Source organism: Echeneis naucrates, chromosome 16 (genome assembly GCF_900963305.1).
Source record: "Echeneis naucrates chromosome 16, fEcheNa1.1, whole genome shotgun sequence".
NCBI classification, from domain to species: Eukaryota; Metazoa; Chordata; class Actinopteri; order Carangiformes; family Echeneidae; genus Echeneis; species Echeneis naucrates.
In genome coordinates, this window is record NC_042526.1 from 5758726 (window position 1) to 5786328 (window position 27603).

General features: G+C 40.7%; 1 protein-coding gene across 1 annotated transcript in view; it reads left to right on the forward strand.

The window, feature by feature from the left end:
• cdh13 (cadherin 13, H-cadherin (heart)) overlaps positions 1-26198 on the forward strand; it is a 268654-nt gene extending 242456 nt beyond the window's left edge. Inside the window, exons 13-15 of the mRNA XM_029523215.1 lie at positions 9250-9483; positions 11158-11376; positions 26007-26198. Of these exons, the coding sequence (XP_029379075.1) occupies positions 9250-9483; positions 11158-11376; positions 26007-26014 (461 nt within the window). The 3' untranslated portion in view covers positions 26015-26198. The remainder of the gene's footprint in view (positions 1-9249; positions 9484-11157; positions 11377-26006) is intronic.
• Positions 26199-27603: the final 1405 nt, after the last annotated feature.

Sequence of the window (27603 nt, forward strand, 5' to 3'; positions counted from 1 at the left end):
GAGAACATCAGTTAAAAATATGAGGTGAAAATGTAAAAAGAAATGGAGCAGCAAAATCAGAGAGATATAATTTTGAACGAAAACAGTGTTATTTGAATTCTGGAAGTGTTTACTCCCCTCCCTTACGTGTCTTACGGTTGCTTTCACTCTATCTTTGTATCTTTCTCTTGTCAATGCCTTTATGGAGACAGCCACAGAGACAAGCAGGTTAACTACCTTGCTGAAATGTGTTCTTGCACAGCCAATCAATTGTGACCCCGTGCAGGAAATAGTTAGGGGTGATGCCAGCATGAGGGAAGCATGCAGGGTTGGGGAATCAAGGCATCTTGACCTAGGGTAATGGCAGTATAATGGGATATGCTCTGGATATCACAGAGGATCACAGCTCAACACCGACTTGCCTTCTGTTGCCTCCCCTGTCTTACCAAACTGCCTCATTAACCCCAAACACACACTGTGTCTTTTCTCACTTTGCCCCTGTCTTTCATTTCCCGACTTGTTGCGGAACCTCTTGGGGGAAGTTGCCATCTTGTAAACAGGCTCCCATTATGTGTGTGATTAAAGAATACCTTTGTTTGGCTTTGCAGGGGGAAAGTGTGTGTGTCTGTGTGTGTTTGAGGCCCAGCCTCTCTTGTGTACTTGAATACTGATTCATCCACAGATCAGAAGTTATCGCAGTGCCTGGCACACTAACACAAACTCTCCCTCTACCCACTCTGCAAGAGAGCTTTGCATCTGAGTGCGAGGATGCCATTAAACAGCTGGTTATTTGAAAAGTGACTGTATTTGATATGATTCAAATTTTTTTAAAAAGTGCCCTCCACCTCTGCCCCCGCTGCATCTCTATTAGGATTTTTTCTTTTCCATGAGGGCTTCCTCTGTGTAGATGTGAACAGCTTTGGGTGTAGTTTTAATGACGGGGATCCAGATGAAATTAGATTAGTGGGTGGTGGAGATGGCGAGGGATAGATAATGAAAGATGAAATCGGATGATGGAGTCGGGCAAATGTGGCTGATGGAGGACGTCTTTCAGTTTATCTTGAAAGCGTGTCATTAGAACAACATAGGAAATCTGTCGGAGGCTTAGCTCCCGATGAGGAATTGAAAGCACCGTCTGTGTATGTCAGTGTGTGTGTTCATCTTTCCAGCCTGTTCCTTGGGTGTTCAACGTTGGAGTGTGGTTTAATTATAAAGCCTCAGAGTTCCTAAGTTGCTGTAAAGACCACCTCAATTAGCAATTACTAAAATTGTCAGGGGACTGTTTGGCTCTGAGTAGCTGAAAACTCACTAAAGCAAACCACATATATACAAATAAATTGTACATAAGTATGATAGTAAGGTGTGTTAAATCAATAATTATTGATCTTTTTGGTTCCAGTGTAGCACTGGACCGTAAAGAAATTGTTAAGGGCTTTAGGTTTATGTGCTTTCTTGTCAAGAGTTAGATGAGAAGATCGTTACCACTCACGCTCTTGTCTGTTAAATACAAGACACAAGCTTAGTTAAGAGATGCAAGGACTGTAAACAGGTAAATGGCTTCTTAGTCTGGTGTTGTGAAGGTTGCAAGGATGAATTATCACCACTTTGGTTGCCCTTTCCCCCAGCGCCATCATATATTTAGTGAGTTTGTTTGCTTGATTTTTGGCCGAAAACCTGCTAAACTAATAACAAGCCCATCAGTTTCAAGTGTCCTTTGTCATTAGTGATAAAGTGCTAAACTAAGCTCATGAATATGTTAACATTATCACATTAACATCTTCATTTAAGCACCATTGTGCGAGAACCACTAGTAGGCTCTAAGAGTTCAAATCCACTGCTGCTACTTTTAACTTTTTGCAATTTAAAGAAATTATTCATTTCAGTATTTACAACTGTGATTTTCCCACACTGGCATATTAAAATGTCCTCACTGGGAAAAAAGCCGTCTAGACTGTATGGAGGAGAATTAAGGGCACGAGGGGAATGAGGTTCAGCTGTGCAGGTAGGAGGTAAACAGGTGACTGTTGAGGGCCTATGACTATTTGTAAATGTGCAACGAATTTTGGCTTGTTGGCTTTGTACACAGCACTTTTGTACTTTGTGCTTTGAAAACAGCATGAAAGTAAACTAGCCAAACTATTAAAAATAATCTTCAAATAATTAGCGATTCGCCCTGTAGGCTTGTATGTCTCGTTTAGGTGCTGTGAATAGTGCAAGTTTTAAGAAGTTGGTAATTAAAGTTGTTTCACTTGGATGCATAGATCGTTGTTTGGTTTTTTTTTTCCCCTTCACTCTTATCTCAGGTAAAAATCCTTAAACTGAGTTTTTTTGTTTTTTTTTTTTTTCCTGGAAAAAGACCAAAACAAGAAATCTCCTCAGGAAGGCAATTTTAGTGTTTAATTAGCACAAAAAAGGGCTTGTTGTATAATCCTACTTAAAGCTGTATCAATACCCTCATTCTCCAATCACTTGGCATAATAGCCAGCAACTGATAACCCAAAGTCTCTTCTGAAAGTAATTTGCCAGACTAGCAGCGATGCACCTGTCCCCAGCACGGCTCCGCTCCCTGAAGTCATCTCTCTTAATGACTTGTGCCTATTGTAATTGGTTCTGGTTGGTTTCATATACAGTTCTGATCAGCCAATCAGATTAGCAGAGTGTTACGCGATAGCGTGGCGAAGCCTCTGGGAGACCGATGAGTGATGGGACCAGAATGCAGGAAGTTATCTGGAGGGAGTTTTAACAAGGTCTCGGACTCGCACAATGGCAAGATGGATGGCGAGAACGTGGTAAAATTCAAAACCAAATTTGATACTGTATCCTTTGGCATTAGCATCTGCTCTTTCTATAAAACATGCTGACCTGGGGGAACGGGAGTGGCAATAAGAATCATTTTTCATTTTAAATACAGATTTTCACAGGACGGGTAACCTCCTGTATTTTCATACGCTTGTGTCTGTCGTTCCCAAGCGGACGAAAACCCATTCAAAAGAGATATGACACATTTTAAATTAAAATCATAATCATTCTTAATATTAGAAGAAACAAGATTCACAGCACAAAAACTGCACTGATTTTTTTAGATAACAGACTATTTTGTGTTTTATTTTTGTGTTGTGTTCAACTTTGTGTAGCTTCATTTTCTCAACCGGTGAATTGTCTGCACTAGCTGCAGGAACACCAAGGACGAGCGCAACATCGTTCAAAGTATCCACTGCGATTGTTTACAGACCAAAACATAATGTGCAGCCATTGTGTGACTGCGTTTGAATGGAGTCTCGTAGCTTTAACAAGAGCGGACAAGAGTGGAACGTGTTTGAGGAGATGAAGGGAAATAGGAAAATGCAGCAGTGCATGTGTATATTATGGTTCAGTGTTGTACTGCTGGTAATAAAAAGTGAGTTGTTGTTTTTTTTTTTTTTTCCTGTGAGCAGTAAAGTGACAAAAAAAGAAAAAAAAAGATTTAAAAAGATTTTTGTTGAATTGTACACTAAGGTGGATTCTTCATTTAATTCTAATTTCCAAAACACGTCCATATAAAGCTCCTCTCCCTCCTGCTGTCACGTCCTCCCTTTCTCATTTTGGATTTTCCTTTCATTTATCTCTCCTCTCTTCACATCTCCTCTGTTGCCTCTCTGTGGTTCACCGGTAAATTAGTCTTCCTGACTGTTTGGCTGCAACATAATGCATTGTGACATTTTGCAGCGAGTCATTCCTCACATGCTGGCCACGCTCCTGGCTTCTTCAGGCTCCTGCTTGTTGTTTTGTCATTTCCCTCATCACTTTTACTTTTATGTGGCCGAGGAAAATAATCATGGTAATGGCAATGCTGGGTATAGTTTTTGCTAAAAGCATAATCTAGTGGTTGTTTGTGCCTGAAATGTTCCTGGAATTTAATGGTTATCCTCATGGGAACAACAACTGTGGTTAGATGTGGTTGGTTTTTTCCCAGCTTTGTCCTTAGAAACAAATTCCACTAGTGGGCTTTCTTTTAATCCTGTGAATTCAATTGTGACTAGTGCGCTCGCCAGACTTACTTCTACAGTAAGAGAAACTTATCAAATGTATGACAAAAATGAAAATGGAACTGGCTGTGCTTTTCCTCTGTTTGAATTTGTTGCGCTTGTCGGCCTTACCGCCTAAACTTCAGGGCTTCCACACATTTCCCTCTGCCTATGACGAAACGCCAAGTGCAAACAGATCTTGGATTTTATTCTCAGCCTACCATGCAGGGAGCAAAGAGATATGCTCATTTAAGACGACCGCTAGTCCCAACTCTGGTTTTCATTCCCTTTCTGACAAAAGCAGCAAGAGAGTCAGACAACAGAAAGAAAATATGAAGCGATAACAACGGAAAGTGACAGTCAAACAGACGCATTTTTAGGCGGGGAGGGGGGCAGAGACAGATATTAAGAGGAAGTAGTGAGAAGAGAGAGGAAAGTTCAGTTTTTAGCCTGTGGCTGTGGATTAACGCCATCTGCCCCAGGAGTCAATCAGTCTGCTCCCTCCTCTCATCTCTGGGGACACAGGAGAGTAACAGGGCCGTCTAACTGCTAGCCAGAGGCAGGTGGAGGTGACAGGAGCTCGGCTGGACGATGAAGATGGAGCAGGAGGGCAGAGCCTAAAGGAAGAGGTGATGAATTAGTTTCCACAACTGGTGACAACTTTAAAATACTAGTCAAATATTCCAACAGCACGGACGCAGAATGACTGTATCGGTTACGTCATTTAATTATTCTTACTTTCTGCAAAAATGATAATTCGGAATCAATTAACTAATACAAACTGGACTAACTCCGTATCGGTAATGTTTTAAATTTGCCATGATGTAGTATGTCGGTGCTTCTCTTCCCCAGCAGACATTATGCATATTGCTATTCAAAACTTGAAATTAACGTTTTCTTTTATTCTGTAACAGGTGGGTTTTTTTTGCCTTGAATATTTGATCACGTTTTTAATTAAATACCTTTGTGCCTCCAGTAGTCTGTTGAAAGTTTTCACAAAAAATAATTATTTTTATTTCCTCATCGCCCTCTGAATGATACTCTTTTAAAATAACTTGGCTTTGTATTTTATGTCTCCAGTTTAGATCATTTAGCCAGTTAACTGAAGCATCTTCATTTCCAACAAGTTTCTCAGAATAGAAACCTGGAATTACAGTGTGGAGGTGGGACGTCACACAAATTAGTTGCAAATGAATGCTGAGTAAAACACTTACGAATATATTTCTTGTTGAACTGGAGAATTTTTGTCTTCCTGAAGTGGCTCACAGCCTTTGTCCCTTTTAACTCTAAAGAGACAGCTGAACACAATCACTTTAATTAGTGTAACTTGTTAACTTGAAAATCTATTTATATATATACTTAATAACTTTCTCCTAACTTCATTGCTGAAACCTGCTTAAACCCCAAATAAAGCAGAGCACTTTGTAAGGATAACAAAGAGAGTGCTGCCAAGCATGAATTTCCATTTATTTATGTCATATTAACATCTTAGCAAAATGAAAAATGTCACAGCATCAAAAGCGATTGGATTATTATGAATTTGACAGAACATAATTTACTTAAAGGCACGCTGGGATTGAGTTTTACAATACCTCACATGGCCAGGGGTCACCCACTGCTTAAGGAAGATATAACAACATTAGGGAGGCACTGATTGTACAGAGATATGTCTCCTCTAATAAATTCAACATATACGTATCATCATACACGGTTTACTCAGGCTGAGTTCGGGGATGGAGTCTTTGTCGGACCTGTCACTATCAAAAGTGGTGATCTTCTGCTATTTCCTCTAGATATTGACACTTTTGATTTTAGTGGATGTCTTTATTAGTTTATAGTCTACTTCCACTCAGATAATCCCTCAAAGAGAACCATCAGCAGGTTAGAAATTATGGATGCTCCCATGTAACTCACCAGGTTAAGTGCTTGACATGTATCAGGACTGAGTCCAAATCTGGCTTGAGCCCTTTGCTATATTTCATACTCCCACTCTCCTTTCTTTTCTTTTCAGGCATTTTTTTCAGGCAAAAATGCCTGAAAAAATTAATTTAAACTGTCCATTCCATCAGGCTTATGATTTATGACCAAGTACTACAAACATTGATGGTGGAAAATAAAGGTAGTAACAACAGCAATAATGACATGATTCGTCCCTAAATTACCAATTCATTTAAGTATGTGATCATTTAAAGGAACACATTTAATAAGAAAATAGAACCAGTAGAGAGTTTAATAATAACTTAACAGACTTGCAGCTCTGAGTTTTACAGGAAATCTGTGTTGTCGAGGGGAATGCAGGCTCAGACTTGGGATGCTGTAGAACTTAACTACTATAATCACTTACTATTTGCTGTGACTGCTGTCTGATTACTATATACCCACTAAGATGACCATTAAGACTCACAATTTGCATCTGGAACGTAGCAATTGCTAAATCAACCAAACTGAGTCTGAATACAATTCTTATCTGAGCTACGTGAGGAGGAGAGCGATGCCTTGAATTAGGCACAAACACAACACTGGAGGATAACGCACACAGTTCCCGTGACAGAGTGAAGGAGGGAGCATAGATGTTTTTTTTTTTTTTGTTTGTTTTGTTTTACATCTGTGTCAAAAACCGTGTGTCCTGGCGCGCAGAATTTAGCTCTGACGAAATTTTTCCAGGAAACTGAAATGGAGATTGACACGTCTGTTAATTAGACAAGGAGTCCCTGCTGTCAGCCAAAAGAGTCCAACAGCTTGATGTGGCACTGAAAACATTTTTGACACGAGAGGACATTTACACTCGGAGGATTCATCACCCTGAAAATGATCATTTGCTTTTGGCATCACAGCAAATCCCGCCGCGTCTTCCGTTAATATCGTCTACTTTACTTTTTATGTTCTTTTTAGTGCCTAACATGCAGACGTGGGTAGACACGCTTCCATAAATTGCCAGCTCATTTAGCAACTTACAGTGTGTTTAATCAGAACTTTTGGGACAAAGCGGAGTGAGGGAGAGGCCAGTGGACAAGCCCCATTGAAGCTGAGGGAGGCCAATGATGACACAGCATGATGCAAGTAGGAAAAAAAAAAAAGTGAGGAGCCAAGAAATGGGATTAGATGGGGAGTATTCATTTAGGAAGACAAACAGCTTCATTTAAAAGCTGGCCAAGGACAAATATGACCTCTCCCACTCTCAAATGAGTTGAAATTTGCATATTTTCAATGATGGGGGGGATCCAATCCTCATCTTCACTTTCTTTGTCTCTTGAGTAGCGGGGAAATAGATTTTCCCGGGATCTTGCTGAAGAGGTACTGATTTTCTAATGTAGACAATTTTCTTTATGCTTTGGCTACATTCCTGGGACATGCTGCTCTACTTTATCTGTGTTACGTTGTGAGCTGCCTTTTTTTTTTTTTTTTTTTCGGTCTACAATGACAGTGTAGAGTGAGAAGATGGCCTGGCCGTTGATCCACACAGAGCAGAAATAGCGGTCACTTTACGATTATTATATAGTGCAAAATGCCAAACTTGTTGGGGGCACCGGTGGCACAGTGGGCAGCGTATGCGGCGCACAAATGGGAAGCTACAAGGTCCTCATCAGCCACACTGATCATTTCATTTCATTTCCAGCCACTGTCATTTGCCCCACGCCATTCCCCACTCTCTTCCCCATTTCCCCAGTCTTCAAGCTATCCTATCTAATAAAACCCAAAAGGTTTAAAAAAAAAAAAAAAAAAAAAAGCCATCATGAATTATGCTTTGGTTTTATGTGCTTTTTATTGGATTTGGGCAACATCATATGTCCAGCCAATAGCCTGCAATATTTGTCAAAGTCATTAGTTCTCTGTTATTTCTATTGTAACATTAAAATGAAAACACTCAGTTTTAAATGATGAAAATGTAAAGTAAGTAATTAAGTTTGAGCTATCAGATAGTGAGGATGCAGACCTTTTGCTGTTGACATATGCAGCTTCAGATGGCTCTCTAGTATCAGCATCATGAGCTATATGCACTAATGAAACGTATATTTAATTCTAGTTTCTTGTTTGTTTGGTTTTAGGAGATTCAACTCGAAACGTGAAAATTCATTTGAGACAGACAACAGGGCATGCAGCTCACATTAGTTTATAAGCTATCTGCAGGTGATAAAATCTAACAGCAAGAGATTTCACTTAATTCTAAAGCCCTTTGCTTATATTGATTAAAATGTAACTTTTTTGTGGTAAATTGGAAGCATGTAATTAAAGACTGGTTTTTTGTTTTGTTGTTTTTTTGTTTGGGTTTTTTTTTTCCAGTCTGTTTAAAATGATGATTTGACAATTATGAGAATCTGACCTTTTTCTGTTATGAATCTGGAACAGATTTACTTCCCCTGAGTCATATTTTAGCATCCCAGTCATTTTATCTCATTAGTTAGTATTTTAAATGTTTGTCCTGAAAATGTTAAATTTTCACATCATCAGCATTTCACAGCAGGAACTTCCAGCTCACTGTGCAGATTTCTCCAACACTGACGTAAAAACCTGGACTGGATTTCATCACAGCATCACTTGACAATTATTGTACATACCGTATATCTCGAGTCGCACAAAGAAGTCCCCACACACAAACCAAAAATTCTCAGCAAATATTAATATTTTCCTTGAAAAGGTGAAGGGGAGCCATTTTCCAATTACAGATCTTGTCTTTAGGTGTTAATTGCTGAATAACCTCTGGAGCTGTTGTGGATGCCATGTGGGTTTTTTTAATAACTTCTAATCGCAGTGAAACCGAGCAGTAACAGAGAAGAGCCAAGCTGCTGTTTAACCCAGCGTCCTCCAATAAGGTGTAATCTCATACAAACCCTGAACCCGGCTGTGTGCCAAGTCAAACGTGGCTTACTGTGATTCGTTTTCTTCTAGCATTGAAATGACACCAGACAAAAACACTGCTTTGTTTTGTTTTGTTTGGGTTAAATTTGGTCCAACCAGGAGAAAAGATCAGGATGTATTGTATTACCTTCATTAGCATTTTGGTTTGTAATCAGGTGTTACATTTAACCTGGGAACATTTGCAGCATGTCAAACGGTGAGAATTTAATTTAGAGTAATGTTGAGTATGCCATATTTTACTGCAGCCGCGCTCTATTATTGGTCTGTTCACATCTGTCCAAATGATTATGGCGCACATTCGCCATGAAATGACGAGCATCCAGCCCTAAAGTAGAGGTCTTAAGTGTGTTGAGTGCCTCAATAGAAAATTTTACTCATATGTAGAACATCTGTGTTTGTGTGTTTTCAGGCAACCCACCGGCCACAGGTACCGGCACACTGGTCATCCACCTGGAGGACTACAACGACAACGCCCCCTATGTGGTTCCGTCTGTAGCGAGAGTATGTGAAGATGCCCATGACATGAACGTGGCCATAGTTGGAGGATGGGATAAGGACCTCCCACCCAACGGCGCGCCTTTCCAGATTGAACTTGGAAAACAGCCTGGTCTAGACAAAACATGGAAAGTCACAAGGGTCAATTGTGAGTATTTAAAAAACAAAAAAAGTTCCCATTAATAGTTTTCAAAATAAACTATTAAACAACTACTAAACAAAATAACATGCCTTTCAGCAGTCAATAAATCTTTCATACAGGCAGAATTTAAAAACACTGCAGCACAATATACAGTATGTGTCACTTTGTCCTCTACAGGTTTTAGACCTTAGCTTTAGCCTGCTCCCCCCAGACTTGCAAAAAGCACCTCAGGGACTGTGGGTATAAATATAAATGAAGAATAGAAGGCGTGAGAAGGTTTAGAGAAAGCTGCCAAAACACAAAAGTGACTTTCCTGAAAGAATATTTAAGGGTCACTTCAACTGCGCGCAGATGTATTTCCTGTCACGCTGCCTCAACAGCAGACGCTCGTATGGCTCACATGATGAAGATGAGCAAATAAGGATAAAGAGTAAAATGGTACAAGGAGAGAAGTAGGGAGGCGGATAGACAGACAACCAAAGACATTGATTCAGGGTTGCATGACTGTCAGCGGTGTCTGTATGCGTTTGAGTGACAGAGCAGAGCTAAAACCTGCCCAGAGGTATTAGGCGTGACTGACAGCAGGAGAGGGAGGTACAGACACTCCTCAATCACCTCTGCTGGAGTAGACAGATAGGGCCAGGAAAGAAGCCGCTGCTACTGAGATGAACTCTCCGCTGTGTGCGCATGAATATGTGTAAAACAGAGCCGGTGGTTAAACCTCGATCGTATAATACAAGCACATACATTTCACCGCAATATTTAAGTTTTTGTGTTTGGTTTTTAATCAAGTCTCACTCTTCATGATTTAAAAAAAAAAAAAGATTTATAAAGCTCCAAATTCTCTGATTTTCATTAGCAGCAACGTAAAAGTGTCAGCGATTTAATATTTCTGACCTCGATTCACCAAGGAAGTAGCATTCAAAAGGATTTATGCTTGCAGGCTTGTACATTTGACTCTTTATCAAAGAACCAGATATTTTCCTCGTCTCATCTCTGGTATTCAGCTGGGAGTCTCATGTCCATCCAAGCACTGTACGCATGCCATCTACGCAGTCCCCTAACATCATCTGTGGAAAAAAAAAAAAATGAATCAGACTTTACTTACGTAACCCTGAAGAAAACTTTGCAATTCTATATTTCTCACAGGGACCATATCTCAGCTCAAATGAACACCAATTGAGAGTTCTTAATACTGCCACTTGACCAACATCAAAACACTGACTGAGGAAATATCCTCTATTAAATGTTGACTGCGGCTGAAAGTTGCCTTGTGACATTGTTTGGTACATTATTTTGAGTGCACAAGGTAAATTTTGTAATTGAATACAAAAGCGAGAGTCTCCTAACCTGGAGGTAACAGCTCCGGCAGACAGCTTCGCATATGACGCTTTTTCTTTTTAACATGAAGTGAACTGGCCCAAATAGTTTCTCTCAGGTCTCTTAAAGGGTTTGAAAATGTGATGCAACAAAATGCAACATTCCTGTGCAATTTAAGAGGTGCCAATATTTGCCACTTCGACTGTCACGTCGTTGTACCGAGACACCAAAGGCACATAAATTTTGTGTTGTAATTCACATATTTAGTTCTGCTCTGCAAATTCGGCACCTGTTTGTGGAGGATGACGGAAGACTCCATTAAAACCTTCTCCTTTGTTTGCCCCCCCCCCCCCCCTCCAGCCACACATTCCCAAATCATGCTTTTGCGTAATCTGAAGAAGGCCAACTACCAGCTTCCGTTGCTCATCACTGACTCAGGGGTGCCCCCTTTGGTCAACAGCACAGAGGTCAAAGTTCAAGTGTGCGTCTGTAAGAAGAGCAAGATGATCTGCAGCTCCGCCCACTCTCACCGCGCCAGCATTCTAGTGCTGCCCGCAACACTCCTGCTCGTCCTGCTCTGTAAGTACCACCATAACCCCTGAAACTCAAAGACGGAGCGCTGACTGTGATGTTTTATTTGCTGGTTTCGATTGATCACTTGCTGGAATAACCAAAAAAGACAAAATGTTAAATTGTGCTGCATTTGAGGAAACCAGTTTGATTTTGAAGGGAAGAAATCCACACAGTTCTATTGGTATGTGAATGCATTTGGAAAAATATTCCTCTTGCGTTTCACTTTCTTTATATATATATATATATATATATATATATATATATATATATATTCTACTAACATGCCTAAAGCTCTCTCCCCAGGAGTCAAACTTGAATTCACTCTGAGTATCTCATTTAAAGCATTAGCAATAGCATGAATAATTCAACTTTCTCCATTCTCTTTCTCTCTCACACACACACACACACGTGTCACAGAGGATGTCCAACATTTTAGTAAGAAGGAAAAAAATCATTCACAACTTGTAGGCTCCCCAGATCTTGTTCTTGTTAGCACTAGTTTACAGTCAGACTCACTTTATGCTGGCGCGATGGTACAGCAGTGGTGTGAAGAGAAGATGAGAGGGAGGGTACCGAGAAAAGAAAAGGTGGATTATAATTTTAGGGCTAAAAGGTGATGTAATTATAGTCATTCTGTCCTTTTTTCTCACGACGGTGAAAGGTTTCACTAATTATTGGAAAAATCTGTCTTGTCTCTCTTATTCCTCGCAGTCTTTTTCCTCTTTCTTTGTCTTGCTGATTGATCATAAAACCTCTTTTCTCCCTTTAACATCCCATTGATCCCTCCTGCTTGCATATATGGCCCACTTCCTGGGTCTCATCCGTCTGCCCTCCCTGCCATGGTATTTACCCTTGCTCTTCTGCCTTCTCTTCATTTAGTAACCAGACACATTGCCCCCATAATCCTGACAGGCAGTATCTCTGCGTCTCATCTTCTCATTTTCTTGCTGTATCTGTGAATCACAGCTTTAGCATGACCCATTGATCTTCCTCTGAGTATGGATCAATCTGTCTATTGATGCATATCTTTTCTCCAAGTGCTCATTCACAGCAGGCGGATGTGCCGGTGTATGAAAAGGCTTTGTTTGAAGTTACACCTAAAAAAAAAAAAAAAAAACTTCATCTCTTTCTCTCACGATGCAGTCGGAGCATTCCGTTACCTGCAACCTCGGCCAAAACTCACGATTCGCAGGACACAAAGTATTGAATTAAACTGACGATGTGTAGCAAGCATAAGAGCAACGCACTCTAGTGCTGATCGACCATTAGGCGTGATTTCGCTGCAACACACTAATCATGGGCGTAAGCTAATGCCGTGTCAGCTTTCGCAGGCGAGCAGCCACCTCTCGGAAAGTATTATGGCAGTGAGCCGGAGAGTATGCCAGCTGGAGGAGTCACTTTGATTTTCACACTCTCCTTTTCAGAAGTATTTGGTTATCTCCAGTTGCCATGGGAGAAGGCAGAGTGTCTGAACTAGAAGGCATCATAATTAGTTGACATGCCGAGTTGACATTAGGAGACTTTTCTATCAATATGTCCTTTTTACTCTGAACGATGGTAGCATTCATTACACAACTGTAGATAGTGCAGTGATGGGCAGGGGCATTCATTACTTAATGACTGCTCCGGATGGCACAGATTGGGTGCTCGTTTTGTCCTGTTCGTACTGTTTACATGTCCATTCATCTGGGCTGTAGCTGTGTTTCCTTTGTTAGAGCAGACGTAACGGGGAACAGTGGTAGCCTAGAGATAGAGGTCAGAGATAACAGAAAGAGAGAAAAGGTGTGTGTGTGTGTGTGTGTTCTGCTCAGAGAGTATTACAGATGAACAACAGAGGTCCCGCCAATTCAGATGCAGAACATCTCCGCACACAGGCACACACACACGAGCGCCCAGAGACACAACTCCTGCTCAACCTCATCACAGTGACCCGTGTTGGGGGACAGATAGAGCAGACTGATCACTTCAGTGTATGGTTAGATAGTCTGACAGAGAGGCAGAGAAGATCCTGTTTCAATTCCCTTATCTCCAAGCTGAACTCTGACCCTGCAGGAGAATGATGATGGGAAGAAAAATGGAAAGAGCCTGAGGGGGAGGGGTGTGAAAAGGAGACGAGAATAAAGGTGTGAAGATTAAACTCTTCTGTTTTGTTCTGTTTTGCCCACCGGGCTACATCCGTAGAGTTTGCAAGGCCACACAGCAGTACCGCAGCTTTTCTTAATTTCCCCGGTTCCCTGTGTCTGTGTCTACTCTTACCACTTAGCACCCCGTCTCTAACTCTGTCTCCATTGGTCAATATGAATATTGTGTAATGGAAAAGTCAAACCAATCACAGTTACCACCTTGTAGGAACATTTTTTTTTCTTTTTAAATTGCATGTTTAAGTGATTCAAAAGAATTTGTACCATTAACCAGTTTCCTCTGTATAGTTTGAACCACACAGCCTTTCACTTTGTTTTCTTTACCATATTGTGATCATCATGGTTGAAAATTTACAGATTTTTTTTTATTTTTTTGGATGGCATTTTCAGCGCCGTAGCAACGTGTCAGTTGTTGTATATTATATAAACATCGGCATGACCTTTGTGTTGCACCTTGACCACTTCTTAAATTAATCAAGGTCTGCTTTGCTTTAGAAATGTCACATCAAACCATACTCTCTTTATGTTTGTCACAATAAAGCAGTGCTCCATGAAACATCACTGACAGCTGTACTATTAATACTTTTTAGGTCTTCCATACCACCGCCACTGTCAGTTTTTTTCCTTCTTCTGATGATTTCCAATACAGAGACAAAAAATGTCTACAGCTTGAAAGTCTTCTTTTCTACTCTTCAGTAACATTTTTCTGAAACCTGCTCACAAACATAGCATTATATACTGTGTACACTGATTAAACATAACATTATGACCACCTGCATAATATTGTGTAGGTCCCCCGTTTGGTGCCAAAACACCCTGACCGATTGAGGATTGGGGCCTAACTGACATTAGCAACAGGCACTTGGTGGTGGCGCCTACATGGATCAGACTTGTTTGTTCAGCACATCCTGCAGGCTGGATGGAGAGAATTGAAATCCAAAGAAATTGGAGTCCAGTACAAACACCTTGAACTTGTTGTGCTCCTCAAACCGTTCCTGAACTATTTCCTCAGCGTGGCAGTTCAGCATTACCCTGCTGAAAGAGGCCTCTTTCAGATACAGAAACTGTAAATGCAGTTTCCATGAAGAGGCATGCTTTGATATGTTTATATAGGCGGAACATGTCAGCGTGCCATCCACTTTAAAGGAAGGACCCGAGGTTTAGGAGCAGAGAGTTGCCAAAAGCATCGCACTGCGTCCACACCCTCCTCGCATCGTTATTCATTTTTGCTGCTTCCAACACATAATCTTGAAGGACAAAATGTCCATTTGTTGCCAAGCATGTAAAAAAATAATATGGGTCTTATTCCCTTCACCTGGCTGTGGTCATAATGTTATAGCTAATTTGTGTATAAACTGTAAAATCATTCATTCATCCATCTATCTTCAACCGCTTTATCCATTTCTGGGTCGCGGGGGGCTGCTGGAGCCAGTCCCAGCTCACATTGGGCGAGGGGCGGTGTCACCCTAGACAGGTCGCCAGTCCATTGCAGGGCCAACACACAAGGACAGAGACAAACAACCACTCACACTCACACGCACACCTACGGTGAATTTAGAGTCCCCAGTGAACCTATACATGCATGTCTTTGGACAGTGGGAGGAAACCGGAGTACCTGCAGCAAACCCACACAGACACGGGGAGAAGACGCACACGATAACCACTACGCCGCTGTGCTGAACTGTATAAACTGTATAATGACAAAATAACAAATCAAACAAGGAACAGGAGCAGGAACACACTCCGAAGTAGGTCTTGGATAATTATATGAAGAATTTATTCATCAGGGTTATTTACTTTTTAAGTATCTTACCAAGAAACTCCAGAAAACCTTTTTGTGAGACAAAAATCTAATATTAAAATAGATCAAACTTGAAATAAATGTGTCACATATCTGTCAGGCCACACACAAACACTATCCTAGACGGACGCTTGTCATTGTGGGACATGTTTTTCTTCTGACTTCTTTTCCAAGCTATCCGGGTGCGCCGAAGTTAAAAATGGTGACTGCTAGAGCAAACATTTTGGCCTTCCCTTCAGCCTGAGATGGTCAGACCTGAAAGCTGAAATCACACCATGACGTGACAGTTACTTAACATATGGGTTTGTGTGGATAGCAGAAGTAAACCGTCGCACACTGGTATGCCTCATCCTCGGGGAAGAGCTGTCACATGTGGCAGCGGAGCCTAGTCGGCTCAAACCGCAAATAGAACTCACAATGAAGGGGCATCCCGGTTTCAAAAAACTTGGAAAGCACTGAAGGTGAACGATCTAATACATCAGCAAGTCCAAGTCCACAAGATTCCCTTGCAAAATAAGGATGTGGCGGGGGGGGCAGCTAAATGTGATGCTGGTTCTGCCCAAGCCAAATAGCACTGAACACAGAGTAGGTGTTTGCTCTCAGTGTGAGCTTGTGTGAGAGGTTATGAAACTGAAAACAAGAGCATGTAGTTGTTCTCAGCCTCCCCTGTGTAAGAGCTAAACCCTCCAGAGAACACATAATCTACAGTCTCTCTAGAGTTGGCATTTTATGTATGTGTGCGTGTCTTTTTGGATTGCGGGCAAGATATTTCTGTGTATGTGAGTGCTGATGTATTTCAGAGACAGGATCAACAGGAGAGATCAAAAACCTATGCAGAGAAAAGGCTATTTTAACAAGTGCTTCGGTTTTGTGTTCCATCTGAAAAATGGTACTCTCGCCAAAAACAACTGGACTGACTCACGTTTCTATCATTTCTATAAATGCAAACAAGACAGAATGAGGGAGATTAGTTCGCCGAGTCTCCATAAACTCGGGGGGATTGATGAACCATGTTGGTTTCTGTTGAAGAGAGTAAAAAGTGGATCATCTCTGCCCCTCTGACAGATTTTCATCTACCGAAAGCCAAAGGATTTAAAATGGCGCGTGGGTGTTGAATCCTGCTCCTAATATGATGATATTTTCTCCAACATGAGCCGGATCACACCCTTCCATAATATTCTCCCACCGTCTCTTTCAGCATCATTCCTCTCAGTAACTCGGCCATAAGTAGACCCACATCCTCACTATTTTTTTCCTGTCCTCACTCTCAGCCACAACTCTCTACTGAGGTTTCTCTTCAGACCTCTAAATAATGTATGTAACCCTGCAGGGCAAGAAAGCGAGGGCGAACCTATGCCTGTGTGTGTGTGTGTGTGTGTGCGCGTGCGTGTGTGTGTGCGTGCGCAGAGCGCCAACATATACTGTTTCTTCTAATGCTTACCAGACCTTTGTTTGCCGTTGAGGGATTGGCTGCTAAATCCTTAGGTTTTAGAGGGGCCTACTTTCACTCCCTTCCATTGTAAGCCTTTCTTTTGTGATCAGTGTGCAGGCTCACACACAAACACACACATCACAAAAAAAAAAAAAAAAAAAAAAGGTGGCAGTTATGCCATTTTTTTTTCCTGCCATCCTGTGGAAATGCATGTAAACAACACAACGTGTTAAATGTACATGTGAAAGCATCAGTCGGTCATCTGAGGTGAAGCTCGTTAACCACTCCCACGGACTGCACATACAAACAAAAAAAAAAAAAGGAAGTATTTCAGATTTTAGGAGTAGTTGAAGGGAGGAGTGCTCTACTTTTCCCTGCAAATGCATCTCACAGGTGGGGGAGTCAACACGGATGACCACACTGCCCCCTATCAGTGCTCATGTGCACTGATGAGTTCACAGCACCTTCGCCATTGCTCAAAGTTAAACTTGATGATGCGCGACTGGAGGCAATAATCTTTCAAAAGATGTATAGTATGTAAAGAATATTTATTTTACACATATGTGGAGCGGCCGTAACTGGACATAAGAGATTAATGTGCTGCCCCACAGTGACCGCGTATGAATCAGGCTAATGAGGGAAGTGAAAATGGGTCAAAAATGATGATTATATTCTCTGGCAGACTTGATGCAGTATTCCTGCTTCTCTGCCTTTTCTCAATATACACACACGCACACTTGTGCAAACACACCTAAACCATTTCAATCTACATTGTGCCAAACTCACCCGGCGTGTGCTCAATTTAATAAAGTCTACAAGCTCAATCCACATGCTAAAAATCTTTTTTGTGCAGGATTATGGGTTCCAGGCCCCCTCTGCTGTTGGAGCATACTGCGATGACCCGGTCTTTCCTGTTTTTCTCTGTAATTTCAGCAAGCGTAATAATGTCATTCTAAGACTAAAGCGGAGAGAGAGGGTAAAAGCAAAACATTTGCCATTAAAGCCAACAAACAACTCCCAACCCAGATGCCACTAATTTACCTCCATCCTCCCGGGGTTTCAGTCCACACTGTTCCTCCTCTCTGATCCCTCGCTTTGCTCTGACAGCCACTTTTCCTCTTCCTTCTCCAGCTCTACACTAATCCCCTCTCGGCTGTAGAGACAGGCTGTTTAGGGGCTTATTTACTCTTGTAAAAATGACTTTTTCACAGTTTTCTTTGAAGAGACCTCATACCAGAGTGAAATGAAAGCTTGTTTTTTGGGGGGTTTTGTGTGTGTGTTTTTTTATTTTTTATTTATTTTTTTTTGTCTCCAGATCAAGCTGGGGGAGATTTTGATCTTTAAACTGAGATGTAAAAAGTTTTCCCTGTGATATTTGAGGAGTTAAAACCAAATAAATTCTATAGCCAACTCAGCTGTAACTGCAGTGTAATTAACAACTGATGTCTTACCAGACTACGAGCTATTAATGAAAAGCATAATGAGGTGTTACTTAGTAAACATTGGAAATGTCTTTGATGATTTGAATATGTTGATTTTCATTGCGAGTGCATAATTATGTCACTAACTCATGTTGTTATTATGCATGTTACCTTTTAAAGAACCAAAAAATCCATCATATTTACTTTGGCACTCGATGAATTATTTGTTGATCATTAGCAAGTGAAGCTTTAAGGCATCATAAATAGTTGATGAATATAAAGTTGTTGCACCAGTCTGCACTCATGTTTTACTCATTTATTATGAATGATGCACTGCTACATGTGTTGCTACATCTGTTAATAGTTACGGCGGGATAGAGTGGGACTTTTCATCAAATCTGAAGTTGCCAAAAAGGAAAGTTAAAAAAAAAAAAAAAAAAAAAAAATCACCACAATTATGAAGTTAAATTAATGAGAACAGTGAAGTCTGATTTGTACATGTTATAACATTAAGATGTTAAAATAAAAGCATTTGTATCCATTGAATAAACCTTCTAGCCTCCTAATAGACTTGTCAAAAAGAGGTATAACTAATAACAACCATTATAAACGTGACATTTACTTGTGGCCATTCCTCTCTAGTGTGTCAGCACCATGATTTGCTGGGACATTTGCTTGAAACGAAGCCATTAATGTGCTTTCGGGCAATCACAAGTTCTGTTAAACTTTATTAATCATTGCCCTCCACTCCGGCTCATTGTGCTAAGTGATGCCATTATGATCATTAAGATATCAGTAGTGGTTAATGTGCACTAAGTGAAGTTCATCATCACAGATCTGACAGCTGTGTGGGCAGAAAAAAAAATTTATTTGGAACTGCATCACTAGAAATTCAACAGAAGAGCTTTTTTTTTGGCAACCAAAGAAACTCAATATTTCTTATAAAATAGCTGTTAATTTGCCTTTTTTTTTTTCCATCATACCCTGAAAGCCTGATCAGTTTATTTGTTGCGTCGACCAAACTGGAAAGACTTCCTTCTAAGCTGTCAGAGAATGAGGATGCGTTCAAAAAAAAAAAAAAAAAAAAAAAACTTGGCAGGTGAGCTGATTAACCATTTATTAGCAGCTTCACCCAATCAGTAGGAAGTCAAACTCTTTCTGAGGCCCCTCGAGACAACATGATGGTTTGAAAATGCGTGGAACCTGGGCAAGAAGGATTCTCCCAGAAATCCAGGGCTCTGGTTAATAAGTGGCGCAACCATGAACTGATTTCATGCTGCACATGTGTGATGGTATTTTGAATCCCAAGTGGGAACAGCTTCCTGACTCACAACACTCACAACAGAAACTACCATACAGAGACAATTAAAGAGTGTAACTGAGCGGTTGTTGCTAACTGACCATAACTAGGAAAATTCAGGTTTGGGATATTGTGGCTTCATTTTTGCGTGGTGGGAGAAAGTGGAGCCACATTGTCTGTCATTATATACCGTCATTTAGAGGCAGCTCGGCCATTCTACAGTCCAAACCCACAGGACTGGAGCAAAAATGAAAACATTGTTAGAAGTGAATGACGTCTGTGCTCCTTATTTCCTGATGCTGAGGGATTATATTGAGCCCAAAGTAAAGAGATAAAAGTCTATCTTTATTTTGAATTGGATTTTCAAAGTCACTCCCTGATGTTTGTGTGTGTTTATAGTGCTTGAGCTCATAGTACTCACAGTTACTCTAAGTGACTATTCCATACAATAATCTGCTCTTGGTTGATTGTTTCAGCGAGCCCACAACACAATGAGTGGTCACTGTTAGAACACACAAATATCAAAAATCATGTGTGGCAAGTAAATTAAGAAGGTTTTAAAGATTTTTGTGCTGTCAACAACTGAAAAAACAAAGCCAAACCCAAGAATCTCACATTATAAGATTTGGAATATCACAATCAGCTATTTATTTAGAAAACACTAGATAGTTTTCTTCGATGAGTCATCTCTAAATTCTGGATGTGTGAGGCTCATTAACTTTCATTGTATTCAATGTTACCCTGGCAGGCTGTCTCTCTTCCCTTTTAATGTTTTCTCCTTCATGCGGCAATGCCGCCGTTTTCGTCTCGCAGCCGTGACATACCTGGGCTAATCAACTGTCACCCTCCTCTCTTCTCGGCAATTAAAAGACTGGGAAATAGTTACTCTTCCCTCCTGCGTCCTGTTTGATTCTGCTATGCCTCCTGCAGCTTGTTAAATTTGAATTTTACGCTTTAAGCAGGTGATTTTACTCACAGAGGCTTACAATAAGTGGCGATAGTAAGATAAGTCATCATCAGTGAATCCCTGTAATGCTCCGTCAGGTCCATTCACATGGTTAAAGGAAGTTTGAATCAATGTATTCCTGTATGAAATGGGTTCATTTTCTGCTACAGATAAATGTTTTTCCATGTAGTGTTGGACCAGAGCGACAGAGAAGGTTATGAACATTCTTCCTGAGATTGTTTATACTGTACATACAAGTAGCTGGCAGATGTCACAAAATTATGCTGGATGGGATAAAAAGGTCACATTCATACCTTTTATTCACAAGTACGCATCTGTGAATACTCCTGCTCACCTTTGAAAGGTTTTTACAGCTCGACAACCACAGCAACAGCAGGAGGGAAAAAAAGAACAAAAAAAACGCAGCGTAGCCAGAGTCATTCGAAAACCGGCTCCTATAGGAGCTAATCCTGCTGGCTGTAGGGACACAAGTAACTTATTCATAACCAAGCCACAGTCATTATAATGCGTTCATACCCCGATTTCTCACTCCTTCTTCCTTCCTAATTCTCTCTTTCATCTGTCCCTAACCTGAGTTCATAGCCTGTATCTGCATGGGAGCTGAAGTGAATTGATTCAGCAATGTATTTTTATGTCAAGACCTTGACTTTTTTTGCCAAAGGGGGAGAATTTCCTCTTTCATATCCAGTTCTTCATGTGAGGTGAAACAGGGCTGCCAGAGTCTCATTAGATTTGCAAAAACCAATATCTGAGACTTGACAGCCTTCAAGTGTTTCTCCACTTTTCTCTCTCTCTCCTCTCTTTCAGGGAACACTTATGCCAGATCCTTCTGAAAGATGGAAGAAGAAGAAAAAAAAAAAAAAAAGAAAAATCAGTCCCAACCACCTCCTGTTTATAACCCCCCCCCCATTAGATAGTCAATCCCATTCAGAATTTTTTAAATTGCAGAGTTCAATTCATTTCATAATGTCTGAGAAAATTACAGTTCACATTCATAGGGACGGCCCCCTAATCGCATCCAGAGGGAGAGCGATCCGGCGAGAAAGAGTGAGGCAGAGATGGGGGAGGGATGACGCGTCAACAGTTCAAACCGCTGATGAGTTTGTTTGACTGATACTGACTGCCAACTTACGAAACAAAGCACACAAGAGCTGTGACCGCAGCCGACAGAGCAGCAGTGCAACCCACTCAGGCAATCACAATGGAAATGGAGAAAAACAGTAAACCCTTTAGAAACAAACACTAGCTATGACAAATTGCCACCTCCAAATTGGTTGTTTTACACCACATTTTGCCGCATGCATTTTGCTAGATTAGCAGTAAAAGGCAAGGCTTAAAGAAAAGCCTGTTAAGTAAGGCAGACTGCTTGTGGTACACCTGATCCATTCTTCAGTGAAACCACTGCTTTTCTGCACCAGCGTGTCGTACTTTCACACAGTCACAGTCAGCGAACGAGAATACAAAGATGGTGAAGCGGTGTCAGGTCGCACACTCTTTACTGTCAAGTGCTTACATCGCACGGCTCCATAAACGTTGTAAATGCCAGACACACACAATGGTGGCTTGGAATTATTTAGGATTATCTGCCCTTACTACAAACGCATTTAAATGTAGCTCTTGATTAAGCATTTATTGGGCTTTTTAAAAAAAAAAGCTATTTTTAATTATTTACACTGTACCTTTTTTTTATTATTTACAATACCTTCTTCTTCAGTCGTTAATAGAACAATTAAGAACTCATTACAAACCATTATCAAAATTTTTATTTAAACAGTATTGTGAAGGCATGGCTAAAGCTGTATTGCTGTAGTGTAAATGCATCAAGTTATACTTTGTAGCCCACATTATAATGCGTGACAACTTTGTGGTCCACATTTCTGTTTTTTAAAACCACATGAACATTTAGAAACAAAGCAAAAACAAGCAAGAACTGGACTAAATTGTGATGAATTTGAGAATAATTGAAGCAATTACAGCCTTTTAAAGTGACGATAAAGACTGGGAGGAATCGCCATTATTATCCAAAGAGCAGAGTTATTATGTGATGCTAACGGTTTTTACTGAAGGAGAACTGGCATCTTACTCAGCGTTAGGTAAAAAATCTTTCAAAAGAACATCTGACAAAACACAAGCAATTAGTTTCCCCCTTAACAGACATAGTCCAGGTTTAAACATCAGGCTACGTAAGCTCAGCGTGACGCATGCTGTGGAACCACAGTAAAGAAGTTCCTGTGTGACGATGCCCTATCAGACATCCGAGTACAGGTGCTTCAGCGATACAGCAGAAAATATAACGTCAGGATCGAAATGTTACGGTTGTCCAGACAGTTCACACGACCCAGACCACTGTTGGTTCAAAGACAAATAATTCTGGAAATTGCTAGAAAGTGGAAACCTGACAAACAGGATTAAAAGCTCAAAATACACCGAAACAAAAAGTAACAACAAAAGCCGCAGGAAGTAAAATACAGCGACGTACACGAAAGCTTTGGTGAAAATAACTCAAGTGAATTGTCTTGTCTGCAGCTTCACAGCTTGAAAGAGACATGATCGAAGAGTACTATGGATCACTCCACAAGTGGCAGGCATGAGACCGACACGGACTCAGTGACCTCCGTGTGCGACTATAAACAACCTTTTCCTCACAGCCTTTGAAACAAACTGAACTGCTGTAACCAGGACAGAAAGTTTATCCAAAAAGAAAAAAAGGAAACATTTAAACGATAACCTACAGGGACAAAAACACCCAAAAACAAAAACTGTAAAAAAAAAAAAAGGCACAGAAAATAGAAAGTGGCAGAGTCTTGGGAAGCCAATTGAATTAGCACATCACCAAACAACTATTTGTCAGTGAAGTGAACATAGAAGTGAAAGTGTCGCTTCATTTCAGATTCAGGACATTAAAGCTTCCAGGCAATCAATGATACATTCACAATATAAACTGTAGACCGGTGCAGGAAGTTGGTGTGTAAAAAAAAGGATCAGACGCGACAGTGACATCACTGTTACCATCAAAGATGATGGCCAACATCTTTCTTTTTAACCTTGAACGGTTCCTCACCAGGTTCAGAATGAGAGAAACAGCAGAAAAATGCTTTTATTTTTTCCCCAACCAAAGAGGAAATCTCATACATGCAATCAAAAAAGTATGAGTTACAGACGTCTGAGGAAAAGATTGAAGTGCTGCTTTAGACACCACTGTCTGAAAATGGACCTCATCTGAGAGCATGTCCAGGGCTGGTGGGCTATTACCGTACGTTCTACCCACGTTTTGTGAAGAACAATGGGATCAGCCGTCTGCCCCTCGCAGTCAGTTTTCTACGTGTGTTTACTGAACTGAAACGTGGAAGCCAGATTTCCACCATAGCATGGCCAATGAGGTGTGCGGTAGAGGAGGCGTCATTTGGAACAATATCGCCGATCCTCTGGTGAAAAGCACACCACCATCCTGCGTGAACTGAAACAAAAACAGGCTCCTGATGTAAGCACCTTTTCCTGCTGCACCCAATCAGTGCTGTCAAAAACCATCGTTTGACATTTAGTTTCTTACAAAGTTTTAATACTATGAACTTACTAAACAGTGTTCTTTGCTGATGAATTATTGAAACACAAAGGCCGGAGCCTACCGTGTATCCAACATCAAAACGAGAATACGACCGGGGAAGAAAAGATAAGATTTATTGTCATTATACAGCGTCTCTATACATTGTCACGTCTTTTGATTTAGTAAAATATCATTGCAGATGCTATTAGTTTCCCGTGGATCCATTATGTTGCTTATGCATTAACCCAGAAAAGAACCAGAGCGCTTCTCTGGTGTTTTCACCAATAACATAGTCACTAGATCGGATCCAGAACTAAGTCTCCCCAGTTTTCATAATAAAATAAACATTTTATGGAACGCACAACACAAGCATGTTAACATTAGCTCTTCAGTTATCTCCATTTGAATTTGTTTATTTGCTTCAACTTAATTTTGTAACCCATTTTCCCACCTAGTGAACGGGTTGTAACTGGAGTTTGAAGTTGGGAGCAGCTGTTAAAATGGGCACCAAATCTGCTATCTACAGCTGCACATGAGGATGCTGTCTTAGCAACTACTGTAGATAATATTACCAAAAAAAGAAAAACAGAAGAAAATAATTCAATGCTTCTATACAGATGCAAACCACCAAGCAGCAGCACATGACTTTATCACAGCTGATTATGCAGATTTACTATAAAGAATCTGGAGGTTCTTTCTGGGAGAAACTAGCGCACAAAAAGTGGATTAGAACAGTGGTTTTATGGATAAAAGCTCAAAGTTAGTTGCTATAGTGATTTAAAAGTCTTATTTTTTCTAATATAAAATCACTTCAGAATATGTGAAGCTGTGCACTGACAAAGGAGTAAAAGGTGTTAACAGTTATTTGCCAACCTTGATTTTCCTCAAGTGTGGCTGTGAAGCGTGTAATAAATGTAGTGCTCATATTACAGTAAAGTCCGATTTGAATTAAGTGGAAGCTAAGTAAGTGTTACCAAATTATTCACTCTGAGTTCAGAGATCTGCCTATGTAACTTCATCATTTTGTCCAACTACTCGTAATACTTTGGGCTTCTGGTATGTCTTCAAGCTTTACTTGATGACAAAAGTGTCTAATTCCATTATATCAGAAAACGTAAACGGGGTGAAAAAAAGAGGGGAGGGAAGGCGGAAAATGGCGAGCAGGAGTGAAGAGGTTTTTTTTCCTAATCCTCAGCCATCTCCGAACACGTCAGAAATAGAGAGGAGAATAGGACAGAGCTCTCCGGCAGAAAGGCAATCAATAAACTCTCACATTTCATTCCACGCTGTGCACGTGTATACAAGTGTGCACAGCCGCTGCAGGCATTTGTGACTTTGTGTTGTGCGTTTGTGTCGAGTCAAATTTCAAAACAGTGTGTTGCAATTCTGCCGGACTGATATTACAAAACTGTCTCGTTACCAGAGAGCATACCGTCTGCTAGGGCTCATCGCCGAGGAGAACGCCGTCGTGTCCTGACCTGTGTCCGATGAAGCTCACAGGTTCTCAGGAAGAAAAGAGACAGACTGTCATCACAGAATTAAGAATCCAGTTCAGTCCAGTCTAATTTGTTAGACAAGTTGCCCATATTTTCGGCTTCAGAGCTGTTCATGGCAACGCGATCTAAAATCACTCTCAAAGAAATAAGAGAAATAAATGTTGTATCCTATAAGTACATATGAGGAGCCAATTCATCCTCACTGTTGATACTTCAGAAAATACCTCCGGATGGCATGATAAATCAGAAACACGGCACACTTCTCTGCTCTCCAACTTTTGGAGAGAGGTGTTTGTAATTCAAGTGTGGAGGAAGGTTCACGCTCACGTTAAAGCTACCTACACGGCGGCGCTCCGTCCTCACTGACGCTGCACCATCACCCACCATCACCCGTCCTGTGTAACTGAGTGCATTTGGCCGTGATGATGGATGACCTTTACATTATCTCTTATCTTCTCTCTTTTGTTTCCCGCAAATCTTTTCCTCTCCCCCCCCCCATCCCCTCTTCCTTTCTCTTTTCCTCTGTCCGACCAGGCCTGTAGATTCTGCTGAAAACTCCCGTAGTCCTTTTTCGCAACACTGAAAAGCAACGACTTATCTCCCCCATGCAACCCAGGCTTAGGAGAGAAGAAGAAGATGAAAAAGAAGAAGTGTGAAGAATTCTTCTCACCACGACAAATCAAACAAGAAAATATCCACAATCCCCACTGGCACAACTGCTGTACAGCACCACTCTGTTTTGTTTCTTTTTGTGGGTTTGTTTGTTTTTTTGAAAAAGATCTCACTTATCCTCTTTCCACTCTCGTCTGCTTCTCTACATCTTCTTTCTTTGTTGCATCTAGCCTTCCTAACTTCAGTTGTCTCATCTTCTACCATCTCTGACTCAGTTTTGACTCACTTTAACTTTTTTGCTTCCATCTGTCCTCCCCTCTCAGCACTAACATTGATTTTTTTTTTCTATTTCTTTTTTTCCCATTTATTTATTATCATTTCTAGTTTTCATTGTGTTCTGGCAGCGCACCATCAAACTGGTACTGGGTGTAAGCAGCGTTCATGGCAACATGCCACATCTGTACAAGATACTTGAAACATGTATGTTGATATTGTAACAAAATGAAAAACAAAAATAAAAACCACTATAAATCTACTTCACGTTGGACCTCACCATTAAACTTCTGGTCTTTGCCCAAAGTGCATCTGAAACGTCTTGCTCCATTACCGCCTTTCTTTTTCCTGCCATAGCTACCTCTATTTCTCCGTTTCTTTTTTCCCCACCACTGCTTCACCCACCTCCTCCTCTTCCTCCTCCCTCTCACCTCGCCCATCGTCCCCACTTTCTATCTATCTGCCTCACCTTTCCCGTCTCCCCGTCTGTTGGCTACTCTCTGTCTCTCGGTGGGTCAGGGAACACTGCAAAGGCTGAGCTACTGTCCTGGTTGGGAAAGAGCATTGACTTTTTTTTTTTTTTTTTTTTTTAAATAATGTGTTCCTTTTTTTTTTTCCTGGTCACAGACTGTGTTCGATCTGGTTTGCCCCCCCCCTCCCCCCCTAAGTGCAAAGAGCAAAGCCTGTTTTTCCTTTGTCTGCAGTCGTTGTGGTCTTTTAGGACAAGGTGTTAGCCATAAGCCTTCAAAGTCAGAAACTCTCTGGAGTTGTTTCTTCAATTTGCTTCTGTTTTTATTGCATTAGTTGTCATGGAGTGGAAAACAGTATATCTTTATAGTAACGGTGTAAACCTTAAAAAAAAAAAAAAAGTACAATTATATAAATATTTTATTTTTTACCATTGTATAAATACAGTATTGATTAACTTATGTACTTTGATTGCAAGTTGTTTGGTCACCCACTCAGTGGGTGAATAAAAAAAAAAAATGAGAGGAAACCTTTTTTCTGTGAATTTTAGGCACTATTTCTAATGCTATTGATGTGTTGAATATTTTATTGTAAAATTTTTTGTTATTTTTATTTTTTACTTTTAAACCTGTGATTAATTGCAGAATCAGAAGTGTTGTTTTGATGACTGCCACGTGTTTAGGTTCAGTTGTGTCTCCTGTCAGTTCTGCCCTCTCCCGTTCTCTCGCTCCATCCCTCATTCCGAGTCACAAGAAGATGTGTTAGAAGAAAACAAAGA